Source organism: Artibeus jamaicensis, unplaced genomic scaffold (assembly GCF_021234435.1).
Source record: "Artibeus jamaicensis isolate MK-2021 breed Jamaican fruit bat unplaced genomic scaffold, CSHL_Jam_final contig_465, whole genome shotgun sequence".
Taxonomy (NCBI): domain Eukaryota; kingdom Metazoa; phylum Chordata; class Mammalia; order Chiroptera; family Phyllostomidae; genus Artibeus; species Artibeus jamaicensis.
Window position 1 is genome coordinate 7,918,006 of NW_026521843.1, and position 19,763 is coordinate 7,937,768.

General features: G+C 37.7%; 1 protein-coding gene across 1 annotated transcript in view; it reads right to left on the reverse strand.

Moving 5' to 3' along the window:
- Positions 1 to 19,763, reverse strand: part of SMC6 (structural maintenance of chromosomes 6) — a 61,939-nt gene that overhangs the window by 29,177 nt on the left and 12,999 nt on the right. Inside the window, exons 5-15 of the mRNA XM_037151779.2 lie at positions 15,934 to 16,070; positions 15,199 to 15,260; positions 12,108 to 12,188; positions 10,757 to 10,858; positions 7,207 to 7,326; positions 7,018 to 7,116; positions 4,156 to 4,302; positions 3,695 to 3,783; positions 3,190 to 3,354; positions 2,628 to 2,806; positions 1,363 to 1,567 (exon numbers count right to left, since the gene is read on the reverse strand). Coding sequence (XP_037007674.1) covers positions 1,363 to 1,567; positions 2,628 to 2,806; positions 3,190 to 3,354; positions 3,695 to 3,783; positions 4,156 to 4,302; positions 7,018 to 7,116; positions 7,207 to 7,326; positions 10,757 to 10,858; positions 12,108 to 12,188; positions 15,199 to 15,260; positions 15,934 to 16,070 — 1,386 coding nt within the window. The remainder of the gene's footprint in view (positions 1 to 1,362; positions 1,568 to 2,627; positions 2,807 to 3,189; positions 3,355 to 3,694; positions 3,784 to 4,155; positions 4,303 to 7,017; positions 7,117 to 7,206; positions 7,327 to 10,756; positions 10,859 to 12,107; positions 12,189 to 15,198; positions 15,261 to 15,933; positions 16,071 to 19,763) is intronic.

Here is a 19,763-nt window from a genome sequence, read left to right on the forward strand (position 1 = left end):
TCTGAGTGTGGGGGTGGCAGGGAATCAGATGAGTCTACCACATCACTCAGGTGAGATGCGATACTGGTTTCAACCAGGGTAGTTCCCGCAGAAAGAAAACAACAACAACAACACACACACACATTTAAGTAAAGCCATTAGGGTGTGGAGTGGCAGAGAGGAGTTAAGAAATGATGGGTCTGCCTTTAAAAACTGAAAAATGAAGATGCAGAAGATACTAGGAAGAGCAGATTTTAGGGTAGAAATCAGGAGACTGGCTTTTCCACATTTTAACTTTGAATTTCTGCAGGGCATTCTCCCTCTCCAGACGCAGCTAACCTGTCAGGGGCCACTGTCACCAGAGCAATGTTGTCTGTCAGCACAGCTGAAATAGCACTTTTATGAGGTTTCAGAAACTAGGGATCAAACTAGAATTAACTAAGGTCAAATTCTCATGGACACACAGAAAACACTCTTAACTCCCAAACCGTATTTCTAGTATAAAAGCTCAAAATCACAATTCCAAGAGGACTTAACTACTTTTTGACGAATACATTTTTTTTCTTGTTTGGCACATCTGTTAGGTTAGTCACTTCAGCCGAAAACCTAGCAGTCAATTCTTCCCTCAATTCTTCCTTCTCTTACATTCAAGTAACAAGTGTTACTGATTTTGTCCTAAATCTCTTTCAATCTATTCCATACTATCTATACTGCAAATGCTGTTTTTTGCAGAATAATTTATAATATCATGCCTCTATGCATTTTGCACATAAAATTTTATTTGCCCAGAAGGCATTTAACAAACTCATTAGTTAGAACACTAATCATTTTTCCTCTATTCTCTGATTTCTTCCCTAACCTACTTACTAACATTTAATTACTCCCTCATCTCAACCACAACTAACCCTGTAAACCCATTTTATCAAAGCTGACAAACAGTAAATTAGAAAATATATACATTTTAGAAGGAAACCCAGCAGCTACTACAGAGGCCCGTGTAGGTACTGTGCCTTGAGGCTTGTTAGGGTCCACAAAGAAAATAATCACAGACAGCTCTTTATGGAACCTTCCAAGCACCGTGAACGATGAGGGCCCAAGTTCTTCCTGAATAAGCCTCTCCTCCTTTGGTTGGGTCTGCACCATACCCCTCATCAGCACGATTTCGGTGCCACGCCGCATCTCTCACTGTATTGCCCCCCCAACAGACCTCATGCAGGGACCTCAAGGGCAGGGAGTATCTTTCTCATCTACCTGAAATTAAAGAAGGGGCCTTAAACAGTTTTACAAATCAGTACTGTAGATATGGTTAACATAAAAATGTTTTAATTCTTTGTGATCTTGCATGTGATTTAATAAAACCGTGCTTAATTCCTGATGCCTTACCTGTGTCTTACATCATACATATCATTCCGAAACTCAGAAACTATGATCTGTGGCCGTGAGGTCCCTGGTAAATAAAACTTTCTCATCAGTGTCTGAAGTACTCTTTCATCAGAATGATTATGGCAACAGTAGGCTTGCAGAAGTCCCTTTAAGCAAGATTCAATAGCCAAAGCATGTTCAGGGTCCCGAAGATGAATGCAAGCTCCTACAAGTGAGAAAATTATTGAAAGGCCCATAAATACTTCCTTTGAAATATTACTGTAACTACCTTCTTATAATAGTTCATAATGATTTTCCAATAGTTTCCTATAAAGCAACTTAAATGATACTGCAAATCTTACTCTAACTGAATGGGAAAACCCACAGACCCACTGAATGGACTGGGCAGAAAACCCACTAAACCCTGTAGAAAAAGTTGGCCCACTCCTAATGTAAATCAACAGGGTTTTTCTATGTAAGTTTATACTACTCCAGCCTTTGAATGGTGTTTTGACAATCAATCAAAAGATTTATAGTTTATTATTTTCTATAAAAATGATTAAATACTGGAACTGTAGACTAACAGCAGGAAAAAAAAAATGCCTCATTCATTGAATTGGATCCTGGCATAGAGGCACATATTTAAAGAAACATTACTACAGTACTTCATACAGTATACAATACTGTACTTATACAGTGATACAGTACTTTACTAACAAAACATGTTTACACATACAGCCTCATTTTCACCTAATGATACACAGAATTAGAGATAACACCTTAGGAGAATTCAACTGATTTTTAAAAATCTCATGTACATATGAAGATAATTAAATAACCCAGATTTTACAGTTGGAAGAGGACTTAACGACGTTATTCATCCTTAATAGAAACTAAGAAAAAGACAAGTCATTTTATAAAAGTTACACAAAACTCAGGTGGTGAGTGCTCTTTCAAATATATCTGGATGTCACTAGATTTTCCTACTCACCAGTTATATTCAAGTTAGTTCGTTTATTTATTCACTCAGGAAAAAATGATCAGACTCAGATTATTCAACTCTGTAACTACTGTTTCTTTTCCTAAGTTCTCTTTGTTTTAACCGTTTTAAGATTTAAAAATACAAAAGTTACAAAGTCTAAGCTGACTCATCGCTATTTCTTAAAATATGTACAATGAAAATCCACACATATAGCTCTTTGATAAGAGTTTTAAAACTAAACTCAATAAAAAATAAAAACTTATTTCTGGTGTTTATTATATCCTGACTAAACAGTGACAAATACCTAAGGGGCCTACAGGTTTATAGGTAAACTGTCCACGTGTATAAGCGTCATCTATGGCTTCGAGAAGAGCTGGAACGTGAGGGCCAAACCGCTTCAGTCGATCAGTTTTACTGTCTTTCAGTTCTTTCAGTTGCCTCTGATTATAATTCAGTGTATGCTTCACATCTAATTCTTCTCTCCTAAAGAATAAAAGTGGAAGAAGAGAGCAGATATGTGATACAGTATTACAGAAATAACATTCAGCCTTTCCATAATACCTGTATACTAGTGAATAACCCAGCTACCCTAAAAACTAAAAGCAGATGACTTCATTTGAAAATAATTGTGTTACTAGAGAAAAATAGTCAGAAATCCTCAAAACTTAGTATGAAAAAAAGATACATTAATGATGAAGACTAGAAATCCTAGAAGTTGTCCAACTCTACAAGTGTAAGAAAAGCCGTGAAAAAGCGATTTTAAAAGATCTCTTATATAGAACAAAACCCCATATTTTCTCTCTTCATATAAAGAACTATGATTTTCAAGAAATTGAAAAAATCACTGTAAGCGTGTTGAAACTTACTTAATTCTAGTATGTTCTTCTTTATCCTTTTCTATGGCTTGCAGAAACTGTTCAATCTCTTGGTTGATGGAGCTTTCTTGATCCTGTAAGGCCTTTCCTCTCTCTTTCAACCAAGATATTTTTTTTTGCCTTTCCAAACGCTCAGGTTCCAAAGATTGGTCAGCACTAATGGTAAAAAATCCAAAATGGAAAATGTTAAATGAAAATTCTAACATTTAAAAAACACGTGTCCAAAACTAAGGGGGAGGGTGGAAGCAAGGGAGAGAGGTAGGTTTGGGAAGCAAACTAAGGGGGAGGGTGGAAGCAAGGGAGAGAGGAGAACTATAACTAAACAACAATAAAATGATTTAAATTAAAGAAAAGAAAAAGAATTGTAATTCTAAAAAACCCCAAAGCAATGTGATAACACCCCTTTAGCAATAACAGAATAGACAGCACTGCATTTCACTTAGAACACTTTGTTATAAAATGAGGTAACCATACAACAGGAAAGTAACTATCTTACCTTTTTTTAAGTTCTTCAATTCTTTTGCAAAGCTGCTCATCATCTTTCTTTAATGCTTTATACTCACTTAGGGAACGGTTATATAAAACCTAACAGAAAATTCGACACACTTTAGTGAAACAAGAAAATAAACACCCCATCCAAGTCCACTTTGCAAGTCTTCAAATCAGAGGTGAATATAAGCAGGAACGCGCACATGTGTGTGTGTTTCAAAAAATATATATATATGTGTATATATATATATGTATGTGTATATATACATATACATATATAATATATATATTTAGGGTATATATTTTTAAAATACAGAAATGGCCAAATGCATTACAGATGCAACCACTGCATTTTTTAAAGTCTTAAAGCAGCACAAATTTCTACAAAATCCCTATTTTAAAAATGAACAAATACTATTTATATTTGACGTGCAGTTGTTAATATTCCAGATTGGAAAATTCCCTCACCTCAGCTTCATTATAGGTCCTTTTCTTGGCAGTAAGGTCTGCTTTCAAAGCCATACATTCTGGGGCTCGTGCATTTGTTTCTTGACTAATATTTTCCAGTTTATCTTGAATATCCTTATATTTGTTTTCTGCTTCATTAAGTCTGGCCTTTAAAAAAATAACATTGTTGGTTTTATTTTTCTCCAATAAAATTATATATAGTTCACATCACAATAATAAACTTAATTTCATTCTAAATAAACTCAAGACATCAAGCAAATAAGAAAAATTATATAAAATACTAAAATGTAATTAAATCTTAATTCCACATTTCCAACAAATGAGCTATCTTCTAGGGATACAAAGATGCCATAACAAGTGTTTTCAAGAAACACAAAGAAAAGAGACAAGAGACAAGAGACACAATTTAGCAGAGAACAGGCACACAACCAACCCTACAGTCTGAGTGCAATAATGCTGCAGTCAGGTATATCTATTTATAATCGTAGAAGCGTAGAGAAAAAAAACCCATAGGTTTGCCAGGAAAAGGCGTGCAGGAGTTGCATTCAAAGCAGAGTTGCATTTGAGCAGGAGCTTGCTTCAAAGCAGGAGTTGCATTTGAGCAGGAGCTTGAAAGATTAATCAAAATGTACCGAGAGAAAAGTTGGGGAAATGTGATAGAGGCAGATGAAAAAGCATGCAGAAAGGGATTAATACCCATTTTAAGAATTTAAAATATTCTGAAAATTAAACTGAGAAGGTAGTGTGGAGAGAGGAGGTGATGGCATACAAGGCTCTTGAATTCCAGAATGATTGGTTTATAGCTTCACCCTCTCAATAGCAGGGAGATGAGATACAACCAAATCTGTATAATAAATCACTTTGGAAGCACATGGAAGGCATGGTGGACAGAAAAGTTAAAGGCAATTATTTTAGTAAGAAGTTAATATATATTCTGAAGCAAAAATAATTAGGGGCCAGAATGGGATACTGAAAATAAGAATGGATTAGAAGGGACAAATAATGAGAACAATTCAGGGGTCAGCAAACTTTTTCTAGGGAGAGCCAGACAGCATACATGTCAGGATACATGGGTCAACTGTCTCTGCCAAAGCTATTCAATGAGACATGCTAAGTTTCAAGTGGAAAATGCATGTAAACCTGTGAAAACAGATATCTGAATCAAGTTCTGAAGATCAACTTTTGAGTAGGAGACATAGGTTATAGAATTGTCAATATACAGGGTATTGACACATAAGTTTAAACTCTGCTTTAGACACTGTCTATTCAGAAACCATCTATTCAATAATCATTCTATAATCAATAACCAAGCATATATTATGGGAAAGGTTTTACGTAAGACAGAGTAAGAAGAAAATAAATATAAAATTAGATAGTCCTTATTTGTCTGGAAATTTACCACTTACTACATAAAGTACTCAAATACTAAAGTGGAACAAACACCCACAGTTGTAAATACCACCTAGCCTCAAGATTCTCCTTTTCACATTAAAAAAAAAAAAGTAAAATGTAAGCATCTACTGCTTAGACAGGACTCCATTTTTAGACTGGTGAATACCTAAAGAGGAAAGTAACTTAAGGCTTTTCCCTATGACAAGCTAAGAAATGGGGCTAAGAATAGTGAAAATTCCGGAATATTCTCTCAGAAATGAAAAGATATGGTGACAGAGGTGGGTGGGATTGAACTGCCATTTACTACCTGAACAGGAAGGAAGAAACTCAGCCCAGAGACCACTAAGCAAGTAAATGGACTACCTTTAGCATTTCTGCTATTTTTACATACTCATCTATTACCTTTGATGGATTAATGTCACAACTCTTAAAAAAAAAAAAAAAAGACCTATCGGCTTAACTTGGAGGAATACAGAAAAAAAGCAAGGCGGGAAAGATTACATCCTACACTACACACCTGGGAGACAAGTCCTAAGTAAAACCAAATGCGAAGAGCTCCATCAGCCACACTGAGAACGGGGGGGGGAGGGGCATAACCTGTACAAAAAGAAGCGGCCAGAAGCCCCACCTGTGGCACGACAGTGTGAGGAACTCCACAGGGCTGGCCACACGCCCTTGTGAACATACTAAGAAACCCGCTGAACTGTCAATTTTGCTTTGTTGAATGTATGGTATATGAATTTTACCTCAATACAGCTGTTCAGAAATGAATAAAAAGGCGAGTGTAAAAAGTGGATCCGCTATGGGAGAAAGGTCCACGAGAAAGACCCCGACGAAAAATGACTGCCTTTACTTACCACTCAACCAGCTTCTGACTGGAGGCCCAAGTGGAAGACACTGGAATCTTAGATAAATGACATAGTTTCTACCTGGGCTCTTGGACCTCAGGCTGAAATTAACCCCATCGGGTCTAACAACTAATCCTACGTGTGTGTTACCCACATGAAATCCCCTGAGAGTTCTGGGCCCTAAAACTCAGTTCCCTACAAGCTCCACGTTCAGTTCTGAAGTCCTACACAACATGACACTTAACTTTAACGCTATTCTAATTGCATATTATCCTAGCACTCTTTTATTACTCAAGCCATCTTATGTTTCTATTCCTTAGTGAACCCAAAAGGAAAAGCTTCAGGCTCTAGCATTTCTAGTCGGTAACAAAGTACCACAGTCCACATTCTTGAATTTAGAGTTCTACAGCATTAGTCTCCACAGGCTGGTAACATTCAAATAGTGTACTGTTTTTAATAGAGAGCTCCACAGTAGTCCTTGAACAAAAGGTTAGGTCAGCTTCACCTGAGTAATAAAGTCAAATCAGATATATATATACATACTGAAACTGCTACTTTTGTAGGTCATAAATAGTCTAATATCAGGATTCACATGATTCAACCTACTAAATCTACTAATTACCTGCTGCTCTTCCAGCTTCCTTTGAAGTCTAGCAGCACGATCTTCTCCAATTTTGATATTATCTCTGATAGCATTCAATTGTTTTTCAATTTCATTGACCTAAAAAGAAGTTATATAGCAAATCACTCTGTAACCAATACACTCTGTATAACACAAATATAAGTGAACAAATAATTAAGTGAAAATTACCACTGCCCAAGCCATTTCATGTTTCAAATATTCTAAATTGGTCTTCATTGTACTTAATTCAGCAATATTTTCAAAACGTTCTTCTTTCTCTAAACACTGGCGCTTCAGTTCAATAAGTCGCTTTAAAAAAAAGAATATATTTCTTAATAACATGGAAGAGACAAGACTTTTTACAAATGTCTTTCTTTTGAATATACTACTAAACATGTACTAAAAGGATTTGCTAGGAAATGATTTCTTTAAGGTGAAAATAAAAATATTTTTGTTTCTTTGGCATATTTTACTAGGTGCAGTAATTTTGTTAATTTCTGCACTATAAAAATGTTCAAGTACTCTTCAGATGAAGAACAAAGGAACAAAAGGGTTAAGATGACTCAAGTGCAGACAAATCACAAAAGAGTTTACCATTTCCTCTCTACTCCATATCTGATACATAGACCAAAATGTTCTTCTGGGCAAAATATACCCCATACCCATTCCAAACACAGTGGAAAGCTCAGAAGAAATTCATTTCCAAAAATCAAATAAGGTATAGTTTTTGTTATCCAAGTTCTCTCTTAATGATTAATAAGTGAAATCATCAAATACTAAATATGACATTAAAACAGCTTCTGAAGTGGCTTCTGGACCTTATACTCTGTACTTGTGGGCAGACAGCCTCTCCCCTTCAGCCACGCTTACAGATCCAATACACAGGACCTTACAGTGTCCATCTGACTGCTTTCCCAGCCGAGTCACTCCTCCTTCTCCAGGATTACTTCAATTTATCATTACTCTCTTCAAACCTCATATACCCTCCACACTAATCCCTCATTCATTCCCCCACCTCCTACTTCAGAGAATTTAAAAGCCATGAGAAAGACATTTCCTCCAACTTCCAATAACCTTATCAACAAATCTAATGCAGTCATGTCCTCCTGCTGCTACAAGAGAGGTGGCTTCATTATCCTGAAGTCCAGTCTCCACTGCCTACCTATACTTTGGATTCTGCCATCCCCTTCTGCCTCCTCTTCCCTCACTCCCTTCATCATATTTAAATCTTTATTTACTTATCTTTCCCACTTAAAAACAAAACCACCACTATCCATCCCCGGGCACCACCTCCTCCTTCGAAAGTCTCCTCTTTTCATCCATGTTTCACGAAAATTTCCTCTCTTCCATTTACTTACATTTTTAGTTCCACCAATCTGCCTTGTTTTTACCGCTACTGAAACTTGTCTTGCCACCAACATCTATGAAGATTATGTCACTAAGTACCCGTGTGTATTTGTCAATCCTTGTGGCGCCTGCCCACTCAGTACAGTCACGACTACTTCCTTTTCAAGCCTTTCCTTCTCTTGGCTTCTACGACTTTCATAGCATTTCTAACAGCCTATGCCTGGCTGGGGCCCACTTTCTCCCACTCCTCCGTCTCACACATTACCTGTGGCTCAGATACCGACAACATGCCAAGGACTCCCAAACTGTTACTGAGGCCAGCCTTGACTTCTGCGTGCCCAACTCACACATCCAACTTCCCACTTCACATTTCGATTTGGATGCTTTATAAGCAACCCAAAAATAATTTGTTCAAAATGGAATTCATCAGAAAATCATTTCAAAACTCTTCTCACCATTACAGCTGCCACTACCCTAATTTACATCAGCACTGTCTCTTTAGACAAAGGTAATACCTTCTTCACTGATCTCTCTACATGTAATCCTCCCGTGCAGCAACACTGGGCATTTAATGACTGGAAAAAGTAGTTCTTATGAAGTGCACATGTTGCATAAGGAACTCAGCTACACGATACAGGGAAGTACTTCTGAAACTTCATAATCAAAATGTCTTAGATTGCTGATGACAAAATATACTGTGAAGAAAGTGGGTATTTCAAAGTCCTGATTTATTAATTTTAAAATAATAAATGAAACATATACCAAACATATTTGATTCAATATGCAAATATTTTCTTTCCCTAATGTTGGGTTGGCTAAAACATTCATTTGGTTTTTCCATACGGTGGCTCTAGTGGCACCTATTTATCTTTATTTGAAACAATTTTGTTAGCTCGTATTGTGCCAGCTGTCATAGCAGCATGCATTTTTAAAAAACTTATCAAAATTGGTGAATTTTCGTGTAGCTGTTTTAATATTGAAGGTGGAAGAAAATAAGCAACATTTTGGACATATTACACTTTATTATTTTAAGAAAGGTAAAAATGCACGCAAAAAAATTACAAGATTTGTGCAGTGTATGGAAAAGGTGCTGTGACTAATTAAACGTATCAAATGCAGTTTTTGATGTTTTGTGCTGGAGATTTCTCCTTGGATGATGCTCCATGGTCAGACAGGCCAGTTAAAGTTGATAGGGATCAAACTGAGACTAATTGAGAATGATTAACATTATACCACGTGGGAGATAGCCAACATACTCGAAATAACAAAGTCAATAAAATTGTAGGTGAAATGACAAAGGTATCTTTTATTTTACAGAAAAAACCATAATGACTTTTTGGCCAACCCAATAATAACACTGATACTCCAGAAGAGTATGTTACATATTGTTAGTCTTCTGGTGTATAGTACCTCCTTGCCCACTACCACATATGCCAAGTTTGAAGGGATGATGTGGAGAGTAAAAATAAATATGCTCATCCTTGCTTTTCGAATTTTTACTTAATGAACTATACAACTATGGACTTAATTTTAAATATACATCCCTCGAGAACTTGAAGAAAAAGGTCAATGAAACAACTAATAAATTTGACCAAAGCCAATCATTAGAACAATTCCGTCTCAAAAGAAAAAGCTAAGAAGTTGCTAGAAGCTTAACTGGCGGTATAAAATTGACTAAATAACAAAAGAACAAGATACAGAATCACACAAAAATTGGTGGGACTTAATTTCCTGGATGAATAGCTAAAATGTAAACCTTATGACTTTGAGATCTCTGATTATCTAACAGAAGAGTGGATCTTCAGGAATATGAAATAGGTGTAAGAACAAAATATAGCATATGTAAAAGCCAATTTAAGTAAGTCCCATTGGCTTCAGTGGTTTCTTAATTCAAGCAAATTTGCACAGCTGCCAAGCTGGGAGTGCTGACGTGACAGCTGCTACCAAGCTATCAGGGCTTAATGTTAATATTTCACTCATGTGACGAAAGAGTCATCTACCATATAGAACCATGAGTGTATATTATGTTTAATATCAGCTTGAAGCCTTGCTTATTTTCCCAAAAGAATTTAAGCTACTTACAGTGAGAATTGGTGACACCTTATTGTAGAACCAATCAGTCACATATCAAGAGATAACTGTATGTGAAACTGCCCTGCCCTTCAATTTATATAGAGGAAGATGTGTACATATGCATTATTACGGAACAAAGTCAAGGTTGATAAATGCTCTGAATTTCAAACCACACTTCATATACTTCATAGAATGCTTTGGAATGTTATTACTTTTACACAGGTGGGTATCTATATATAGTTCTATAATTTTACAATACCGTTTATAAGACCTTATAGAAATTTGGTCTCAAAAATAACTGCATTAAGTGTTTACAAACCTCTTCTCCCTGACTTATCTGCTCCTTTGTCCTTTCTTTTGTTTCCATAATGTATGAATAATCTTCCTTCATCTGTTCGAGTTGGGTTGCCTTCATGAAAAACTACATCAACAAGGAAAACACAATTAGGAGTTTGCAAACATCCACAGAACTGTAAAAGAAAATTTCGTCACCAAAACTTTTAGACCAATTATGAAAGTAAGACATGAAAAACATACTTAAGCAAGTACTCATAACCACAAAAGAAAATGTCTTATTTTAGACTCCAAATTTACTTAACCTATAGGTTCACAACTACATGTTCATTTGTAATAGCTGTTTAAAAAAAAAATCCTCACACAAGGACATTTTTTTCATTGCCCCCCTTCCCCTTTTTTTAAAGAAAGAGGGAAAGAGAGGAAGAGAAACATCAGAGCATTCAGAGTGTGAGAGAAATGTCAATTGGTTGCCTCTCACACTCCCCCAACAGGGGACCTGGCCTGCAACCCAGGCATGGGCCCTGACTGAGAACAGAACCAGCGACCTTTTGGTTTGCAGGCCAGCACTCAATCCACTAAGCCACACCAGCCAGAGTTTTTTTGTTTTGTTTTGTTGTATAAAAGAGAGTAAGGGGGAGAGAGAGAAACACTGATGTGAGAGAGAAACATTGATTGGCTGCCTCTTGTACGTGTCCAGACTGGGGAATGAACATGCAACTTAGGTATGTGTCCTGACAAGGAATCAAATCCATGACCCTCTGGTTATGGGACTACACTCCAACCAACTGAGCCACACAGGGCACATTTGGAAAGCGTTTTCATAAGAAGAAAACACTTTTGCTATGATAATACCATTATGGGAGCTTATTTTCACTAATTCTGCCAGTTTTTAGGCAATTATGGAAACAGAGAAAACATCTGTATGCTTGATCTTAGTGCATTATAAATTTTTAGAAAAGGAAATACTTGAATCCATTCAAAAGTTACACTGTTAAGTTTTAGTAGTAGTCACAATTCTGTTAGCTTTTTCAGTTTTAAATAATTTAAGATGTAAAAGTTGTTATCTATGGGTAGCAAATTATTCCTCTGTATTTCCTTAAGATTAATTTCAGAAAGTAACACTGCAATTCTCTCTCAGAATTAAAAGCTGAAAAGTGGATACAAGGATTTACAAAAAAATTTACATTTTTGGTAATGTTAATTTACCATCTCACTTAACGATTTCTTAAATTAGTCCTACAATATTATTTTAAATAAGTGGCTTAATAAAAAACCTCAATATTTATCATATGAACAAGAATTATGTCCAGACTATATGCTTAAACTATGAATGTGTTTTTTTCACTAAGTTACATTTACTTGGTATTCCTTACTTTGTATTTGTCTCCTTCGTTTTTAGACTGTAAAAACTGCTTGCTCATCTCTTGTGTTAAAACAGAAACTGGATTATCCACCTGAAACAAACCAAAGGTTATTTTTGAATACATCGCTTTGAGGCCTTTAAAATAACTGAACTGAAATGTACAATACAACTGACCGAGGGTGCCATCAAGCAGGCTAAGTAGTAGCCAACGGTTAGAGCATTAGGATAAATATACAAAAAAAAGTTAAATGCAGAGAAAATGTTTTACTATTTCATGACACTCCAATAGGTACTATAGTCAAAGCTAAATATTCTGCTATTACATGAGGGCACAAGAATTCTCTGAACAGTGATTTATTAGAAAGTTTTCATTGCTTTCATCTGTTTTATGGAGTGTCAGTCCCAGCCACTGGTGAACCATCAGACAAGAGTGGGAGCAGCCCAGCATGAGAGCCAGCGGACCGACACCCCGTGTGGGCTCTGCACCCTCCGATACAGCCTCGGGCAAGGGAGTGAGTTTCTCCAAACATACAACGCCCCACTCGGATTCTTTTTAGTCAGAATTAGTCAGAAATGGAAATAATGGAGTCATTTCTATCTTTTGGAGGGAAAGCCATTTTAAATAAGCCATTGCTTGCATTAAACTGCCTTTGGCCAACAAATTAAAGTACAGTTAAGGTAACAGTAGACTATCATTTCAAAGTATAGTTGAAAAGAGCTTTTAAAAATATTACTCATTTCAAAAAGATCTTATATCTTTGGTGTTAGTAACAAAGCAACAAGTATGTTAGAAAATCATCCTGTTTCTAAATTGCAGAACATGTAAGGCCAGTATAAATGAACAAAAAACAGCTTACACTCCTTCATTTTTACCATCTGTAAAATGCTGATTGTACTTTGTTAGTTTTCCAAAGTCTAAAACCTTCTTTTTAAGTAAAAATTTGGATCTTCTAAAATAATTTTTAAAAAACCTACGCAGTTATAAAGATACTTCTGCATATCACATTTTTTCTTATTATACAGGTAGACCAGGCTGACTGCTACTTTTGTTTTTTAACAAGGTCTGCTCTGTATCTTAATGACACGCTGCACCTGACTTAAAAATAAAACCTAAGGCAATAGCTTTAATGACAGACATCTTACCACCAACTTTGGATTAAGAGCTTCCTCAAAGTTTGTATTCTTTTCTCCACATCTTTTTTTTACTGTTTCTGAAATGGGGATCCTAGTTCCTACTCTAGGAATTACTTAAGAGTCTTGCAGTTTTACCTTTGAGACCCTACAGCAAGCTCAGATGGGTAATCTTAAGATAAAAGGCAAGACGGGAGGCACAGAAGGCAAACACAATCAGGAGAATACAGTAAAGATCCCCCTCCCTCCTGCTTACTCTAGACTAGCATTGTCCAGTGGAAATATGACACAAACCACACATGTAATTTAAAATGTTTAGTTTCTACATTAAAAATATGAAAGGAAACAGGCAAATTAATTTTAATAACATATTTTTAATCTAACCATTTTAACATGTAATCAATATAAAAACTGAGTTATTCCCTTGCTTTAGGTTTCAAGACCTGGCGTGTACTTCACACCACACACCTCAGTCTGGACCACCCAGATTTCAAGTGCTCGATATCCACACAGGGCTTCTGGCTGCTGGAACAGTACGTGCAGCTCTAGACCTTCTGTATTTTGATCAATGAACTTGAACCTTTAGAACGATGTGAAAAGTGGACTAAAGGACTCATGATAACAATCTTCAAATATTTCGAAAGAGAACAAACATGTTTTACCTTCCCCCAGAAAGGTAGAGAAGCAAGCTTTACTGAACTTTTCACATCATAAGAACCTTCTAATAAGCACAGCTGTGCGCAGAAAGACCAGAAGCGTCAGGCAGAGATGATTTCCCCACCAGGCAAGAACAGTATGACGACTGTGCTGGATGTGCCTCTGGTTCGCCCAACACCCAGGACTCCCCAAACTCTTAACTTCTGGTCTTCCTGATTTTGTTGGACAAATTGTTCACATCACAGTCTCCATTTTATTTGCATCTGCCTTTATTCAGATTTTAATATTTATTGTTCAGACCTGTGTTGCCTGACACACAGGATACTAGCCCCATGTGGCCTTTTACATTTAAATCGAGTAAAATAAAATAAAACAAAATATTTAATTTCTCAGTCGCACACTTGAGGTGCTCAAGAGCCATACATAGCTGGTGTCTACCCCCGCAGATGGCCTAGTACAGAGTATTTCTATCATTACAGAAAGTTTTCTGGACAGCTTTGTTCTAAAGCAAACTGGGAAAGAGACCCACACTTGCAACTGTTCTTCTTCCTTGGTGACCAGTCTTGGTGCTCTTCACCCTGGAGTAAGGCAGGGCGGCACCACGGAGAGAGCACCAGGACGCACAGGGAGGCTGGACCCCAGTCCAGCCTGCGAGCAACCACGCCCAGGCAACTGTAAGTGCACACTGCCTTTTCTGGCTCCCAATTTCTCCCCTACAACATAAAGGGCCTGGATTGGGTGACCTCCAAAGACAATTCCAGTATTAATGTGTTTTTTTGTTTTGTTTTAGTTATTTTATTGTTGTTCAATGACAGGTGTCTGTGTTTACCCCTCACCAGTGTTAATGTTGTAGGACTATAGGTACCCTATTTCCAATGATCCAATCAAAATATTTTAGCAGAAAGGACTCAAGTCCTGTCTTCTATAGGTATGATCAATGTCTCCAAAATGCATAAAGAAATGGTTTATCTTTCCAGAATAGATTTCCTTTCTATGAGAATTTGGCAACTGAGCTTAAGAAACTACGATTCTATTCTGACCAGGAGAGCAAAGGAAGAGCCAGCCTTTATGATCATGAATTTGGCACACACCGGTACAGACTAGTTGTCCTTGACTGCTCTATAGAATTAAACGTGTCATAGTACTATGTATTGAAGATTGCTGTGGAATTACTAAATTTTAAGGAACTTAACTAATAATAGTTATACATTATTCTTCCTGTAGTCAACTATAATTCTTTCTATATCACAAATAAAATTGTTAAAAAGTAACCAGGTACATTAATTAATCTGAAACACAAATTTAGCAATTACCTGTATGTTAAAATGATCAAGAATTGCAATCAACTCTTCTTTCTTAGCAGAAACGACAGCACCTAGTTATGAGAAAGACAAAATGACCAGACTGTTTCTAGTGCAATAATACAAAAAGAAAAGAAAAGAAAAGAAAAGAAAAGAAAAGAAAAGAAAAGAAAAGAAAAGAAAAGAAAAAAGAAAAAGAGCGATTATTTGTAACTGCAAAGAAGAATTACTTTCGTGGCCATCAAGAAGGTACCACTGATTGTATGCACGTCTGAATGAACTGGCGTGACACACGAGCTCGCACAGGAGGAAGCGGCCCAGAGGTGGTGACTGTGCTTCTCTCCACAGCCGCACATTTCCTGTTCCTTCTCATCTACCTCTTCACTAACTCCGAACACTCACCCCCTCCTCCTTTATGTCCTTTCCCACCTTTTGCTAACTATTTCTTTCCACATGTGACAGAAACTATGGGAGTGAAAGAAGGTCTGCAGATGGGAACAAAATGGCATAGGCTGCTTCAAACAAACCAAATGCTGCTTACCGCGGTTCTGCTGTGGCATGACCACATGTACATGGGTATATAAATATACACATATATATGCATCTGTGCAGCCAATGAAGCATCTTACAAGGAGCTCTCAAGGGATAAGCAGTGCCTTTCAATGAATACCAGCACAATCACTTAACTCTTCTGAACTGGGTATTTATGAATACTTAACATGAAATAGAAAAGAAAATGTAACCAACCTGTCTGACTTTTTAGTTTGTAAGACCGACTTCCATCCATGCTGATGTGCTGTTGCACAACGATGGAGTCCCCATACACATTTGCTCTGTAAGCATCATCTCCTCTGTTCCTCAACGTTATCGAGATATCTGCTGAGCTGAAGCAATAAGGTTAGGTCACATGAAGGATCAGTGCATTCACACTACACTCCAATGATGTTGCAAACTTCCAAGTAATGTGGCTACTTCATTTGAAAAGTCACTGTACACCAGAGGTTGATGGTTGATTGGCTACTATAGAATAATGTTAAAGACATCAGACCTAACAAAAAATTAAAGCTGAGAATAAGAGAAGCTGTATTTTTTTTTAAAAAAGGACTATTCTACCAATAACAGAAATACATTTGTTGAATAATCAGAGCACACATTCTTCAGAGACAGTGAGAGACAAACACTCCTCCTCACCCCTCTTGTCATTAGTCACATGAAGAGGATGGGCAAGGTGGTCCAGTGGAGGAGTACAGCATGGCCTGAAGAAGGCCTTTAGAGGGACAATGGATGTCCAGCCCACACTGGATGTCCCTCTAGAGGGACACTAGAGGCCTAGTGACCAAGGCATGGAGGGAAAACCAGAGGCAGAATACACTTCGTTCTGAGGTCTCTCTTTCTGGTCACTCATGTGACCCAACTGTACTTCCTCCCAGAAGCTTCCAAGATATATACCCCTGCATCTTTACAATAAATCTCCTTTTCAAAAGCTACCTGAGTAAATTAGTGTATGTGTTTTCTTTTATTCAGAAATACCTAATGAAGACAGATACGCTCCTGTCAGGTTGTAATTAACATCATGTTTACAAGCTCTCCAAGCTGATTCTAATGAAGATTCAAGGTTGAGAACCGTTAACTAAAGTATGATGGGGAAGAGCAGCTGACCTATAATACAGAGCAAAAAAATTTAGTTCATTAACTAGTATAATTACCTGCTACTAAGTGAATGTACCTCATGAAAACATTTTAAAATAAAGTGATGACATACGCTCTCCGAATTATCAAACATCTCTCGATTAGCTAACATCCACTTTAATTTCATTCCTACCTATAGCTTGCATTTTAAAGCTACCTTTGATGTTGTGAAAACTTTCTTATAATAAATATAGAAAAGTCAAGTTATTAAACAAAATTAAGGCTTAAGAAAAGAGCTTCATAGTGATTACAAAAAAACCTGTAAAGGGGGAAAGAGACAACTAAGCTGGGCTGGAACTGCTACCTCCCAACCATAGAGATGGGGCTGATGCTGAATCTGAGTCAAGGGCCATAGAGCCCGGTGTCTGTAAATTCAGGAGATGCTTAAGAGAAAAGAGACAACTATCAATGAGAGTTCTTTCAGAATAACAACACAGAATGACAGGCAGTGCCACTGTACGCACGTGGCTCCCTTCTCAAGAACCTATCTGCACAAAGGTAACTGGCAGCACACACTGATGGGATGTAGGAGCCAACGCCACATAAAAATATCATGTATCTGCCCCTTCTCCGGGTAGCCAGCTCATCTGCAGTAACTTCTGTTGCCTGGAGTTTTTGTCCCTCCATAACCCACTCCCAATGCCACAGCTGATGGCAAAACAGGACTGGTGCAAAGATCCCAGCGTCACTGGGGCTGGGTCAGGAGGGCTGAGGGAGGAAGATGTGTGTGAGACCCCGGGCCACTGTGAGGGGTTCCTGTGGGAGCAATATATTAGAGGAGCGTGAGTTCATTGTCCCTGTATCACTGAAAAGGGGCTGGTGGGTGATCAGGGGATTGAGCCCCAGGTCAACGGGCTTCAGAAGCAGTTCTCTGGTGTTCCCTAACCATGCTGAGCAAGCATCTCTAAGGCAGCCCGAGGCCCAGGTGACACAGATGGAGAGTGTAATGTCTGACATGGGGGAAGTGGAGTCCAGAAGCCACCTCATGCCTGTCCCAGACTGACAGCCATTCCTCAGGCACAGAGGGACCCACATCGATTTCAGACACAGAACAGACTACAAACAGAACTGAAAAGTTCAGTGAGCTGATTCTTTAAAAACATGACAGAATCAGACACTATAAAAGAAGGGGAATTTTACAGGTACCAAATGTTTCAAATGAGGAAAGGAACAAAAGGAACAGTAATGAGTCTGGAAAAGCGGTTTACAGCTACTTTTTCAGACAAGGTCAGTAAAAAGGTGACCAAGCTCACATTAAAGCTTTTAACTGTTATTAACTCTGTTTAAAATATATTGATGTTCTTATCTACAGGCAGCTGTGTTTTCAAAAGCTGATGACTTGTGTGAACTAGCCCCTTTCTTTTTCTTCCCTTCAATGGTATTCCAAGGGCAAGTCTCAAAGTTTCTGCTTTGGTTCATGTACTTTCTAAATGGAAAAAAAAAGAAATAATTTAATTGATTCATAAAATATTTGATGATACAAAAAAAATTTCTTCTGGAAGCTTCTATTTGAAAGATCAATGTGTGTTACCTGACTAGATAGATGAGGTGTCTGGACAACTAAGAACTGTGTAGTTAAATATAATGAATTAAGACTGAGTTGGGACAATTAACTTAAAAGTGTTAAAATAACTAATATTTTACTTCAGACATAACTCTGTTTGGGGACCTCAGGGGAAAAGACCTTGCTGGGCTGAGGCCTGAAGGAGATAAGCAGAGACAAAAGCGTATGCTAGAGAATTCTGATCGAACAGTTTTTCCCAAGGCCACGCGGCATGGGAAACGATTTTCTGTGTTATCCACTCCGTTTCTCCTAAGTCCGTTGGGAACCCTGGCTCTGGCGTAAGATTCTGAAGGTTTCGAAGAGATACATAAGAAACCTGCAATCATGATTCACACCCCTCCTTGTTCTACTTTTTTGCCATAAAATGTAAGAAGTTAAATGAATACAACACTGAGCAGAGGAAAATCGGTTGTACGAGGAAAAAAAGGCACCGCTGCTAATTATCCAAGTTCGGGATGTTCTAGGCACAGGGTGCGAGGGAGGAAGGAGCAGTGAGAGCAGCCTCACTTGGGAGTGGCGAGAGACTGGGACGTCTAGTTGTCAGGAGAAACAGGTCCCTGCGGAGCTACCTGGGGCAGCATTAAAAAAACAAGGACATCTCCTTGAAGAGAGCTCCTAATGGGCAAAAGGCCATGAGTCTGTGATGATGTAAACCAGGCAACGACTAGACACATGTGAAGGCAAGCTGTAACACTGAGAAATGTAAACCTGAAGCCAAAGCGGGCTGTTATATTCAGTTGGCCAAAAGTTCATTTGTTTTTTTCTGTAGGATGGATCTAGTAGCTCTTAGTTCTTTAACTTCATTCAAAACAATTTTGTGAGATTGTATTGTGACAGCTGTCATATCAGCATGCATTAAAAAAACTCATCAATATTGGTGAAATTTGTGTAGTCATTTTAATACTGAACATGGAAGAAAACACACATTTTCAGCATATCGTACTTTATTATTTCTAGAAAAGTAAAAATGCAACTGAAATGCAAAGAAAGATTTGTGCCGTGTATGGAGAAGGTGCTGTGACTGATCGAACATATCAAAAGTGGTTTGTGAGGTATCATGCTGGAGATTGATCCCTGGATGGTGCTCCACAGTCAGACCGACCAGCTGAAGTAGACAGTGACCAAATTGAGACATTAACCGAGAACAATCAATGTTACACCATGTGGGACAGAGGACATACTCAAAATATCCAAATCAATAAAGTTATTTGGGAAAATGAAAAACGTGTGCATACACACTTTTTGGCCAACCCAATAGGACCATTCGCCAAGGGTCAAAATGGACTGCAAATGAACTTGTGACTGTGGTCCTCATATCAAACTC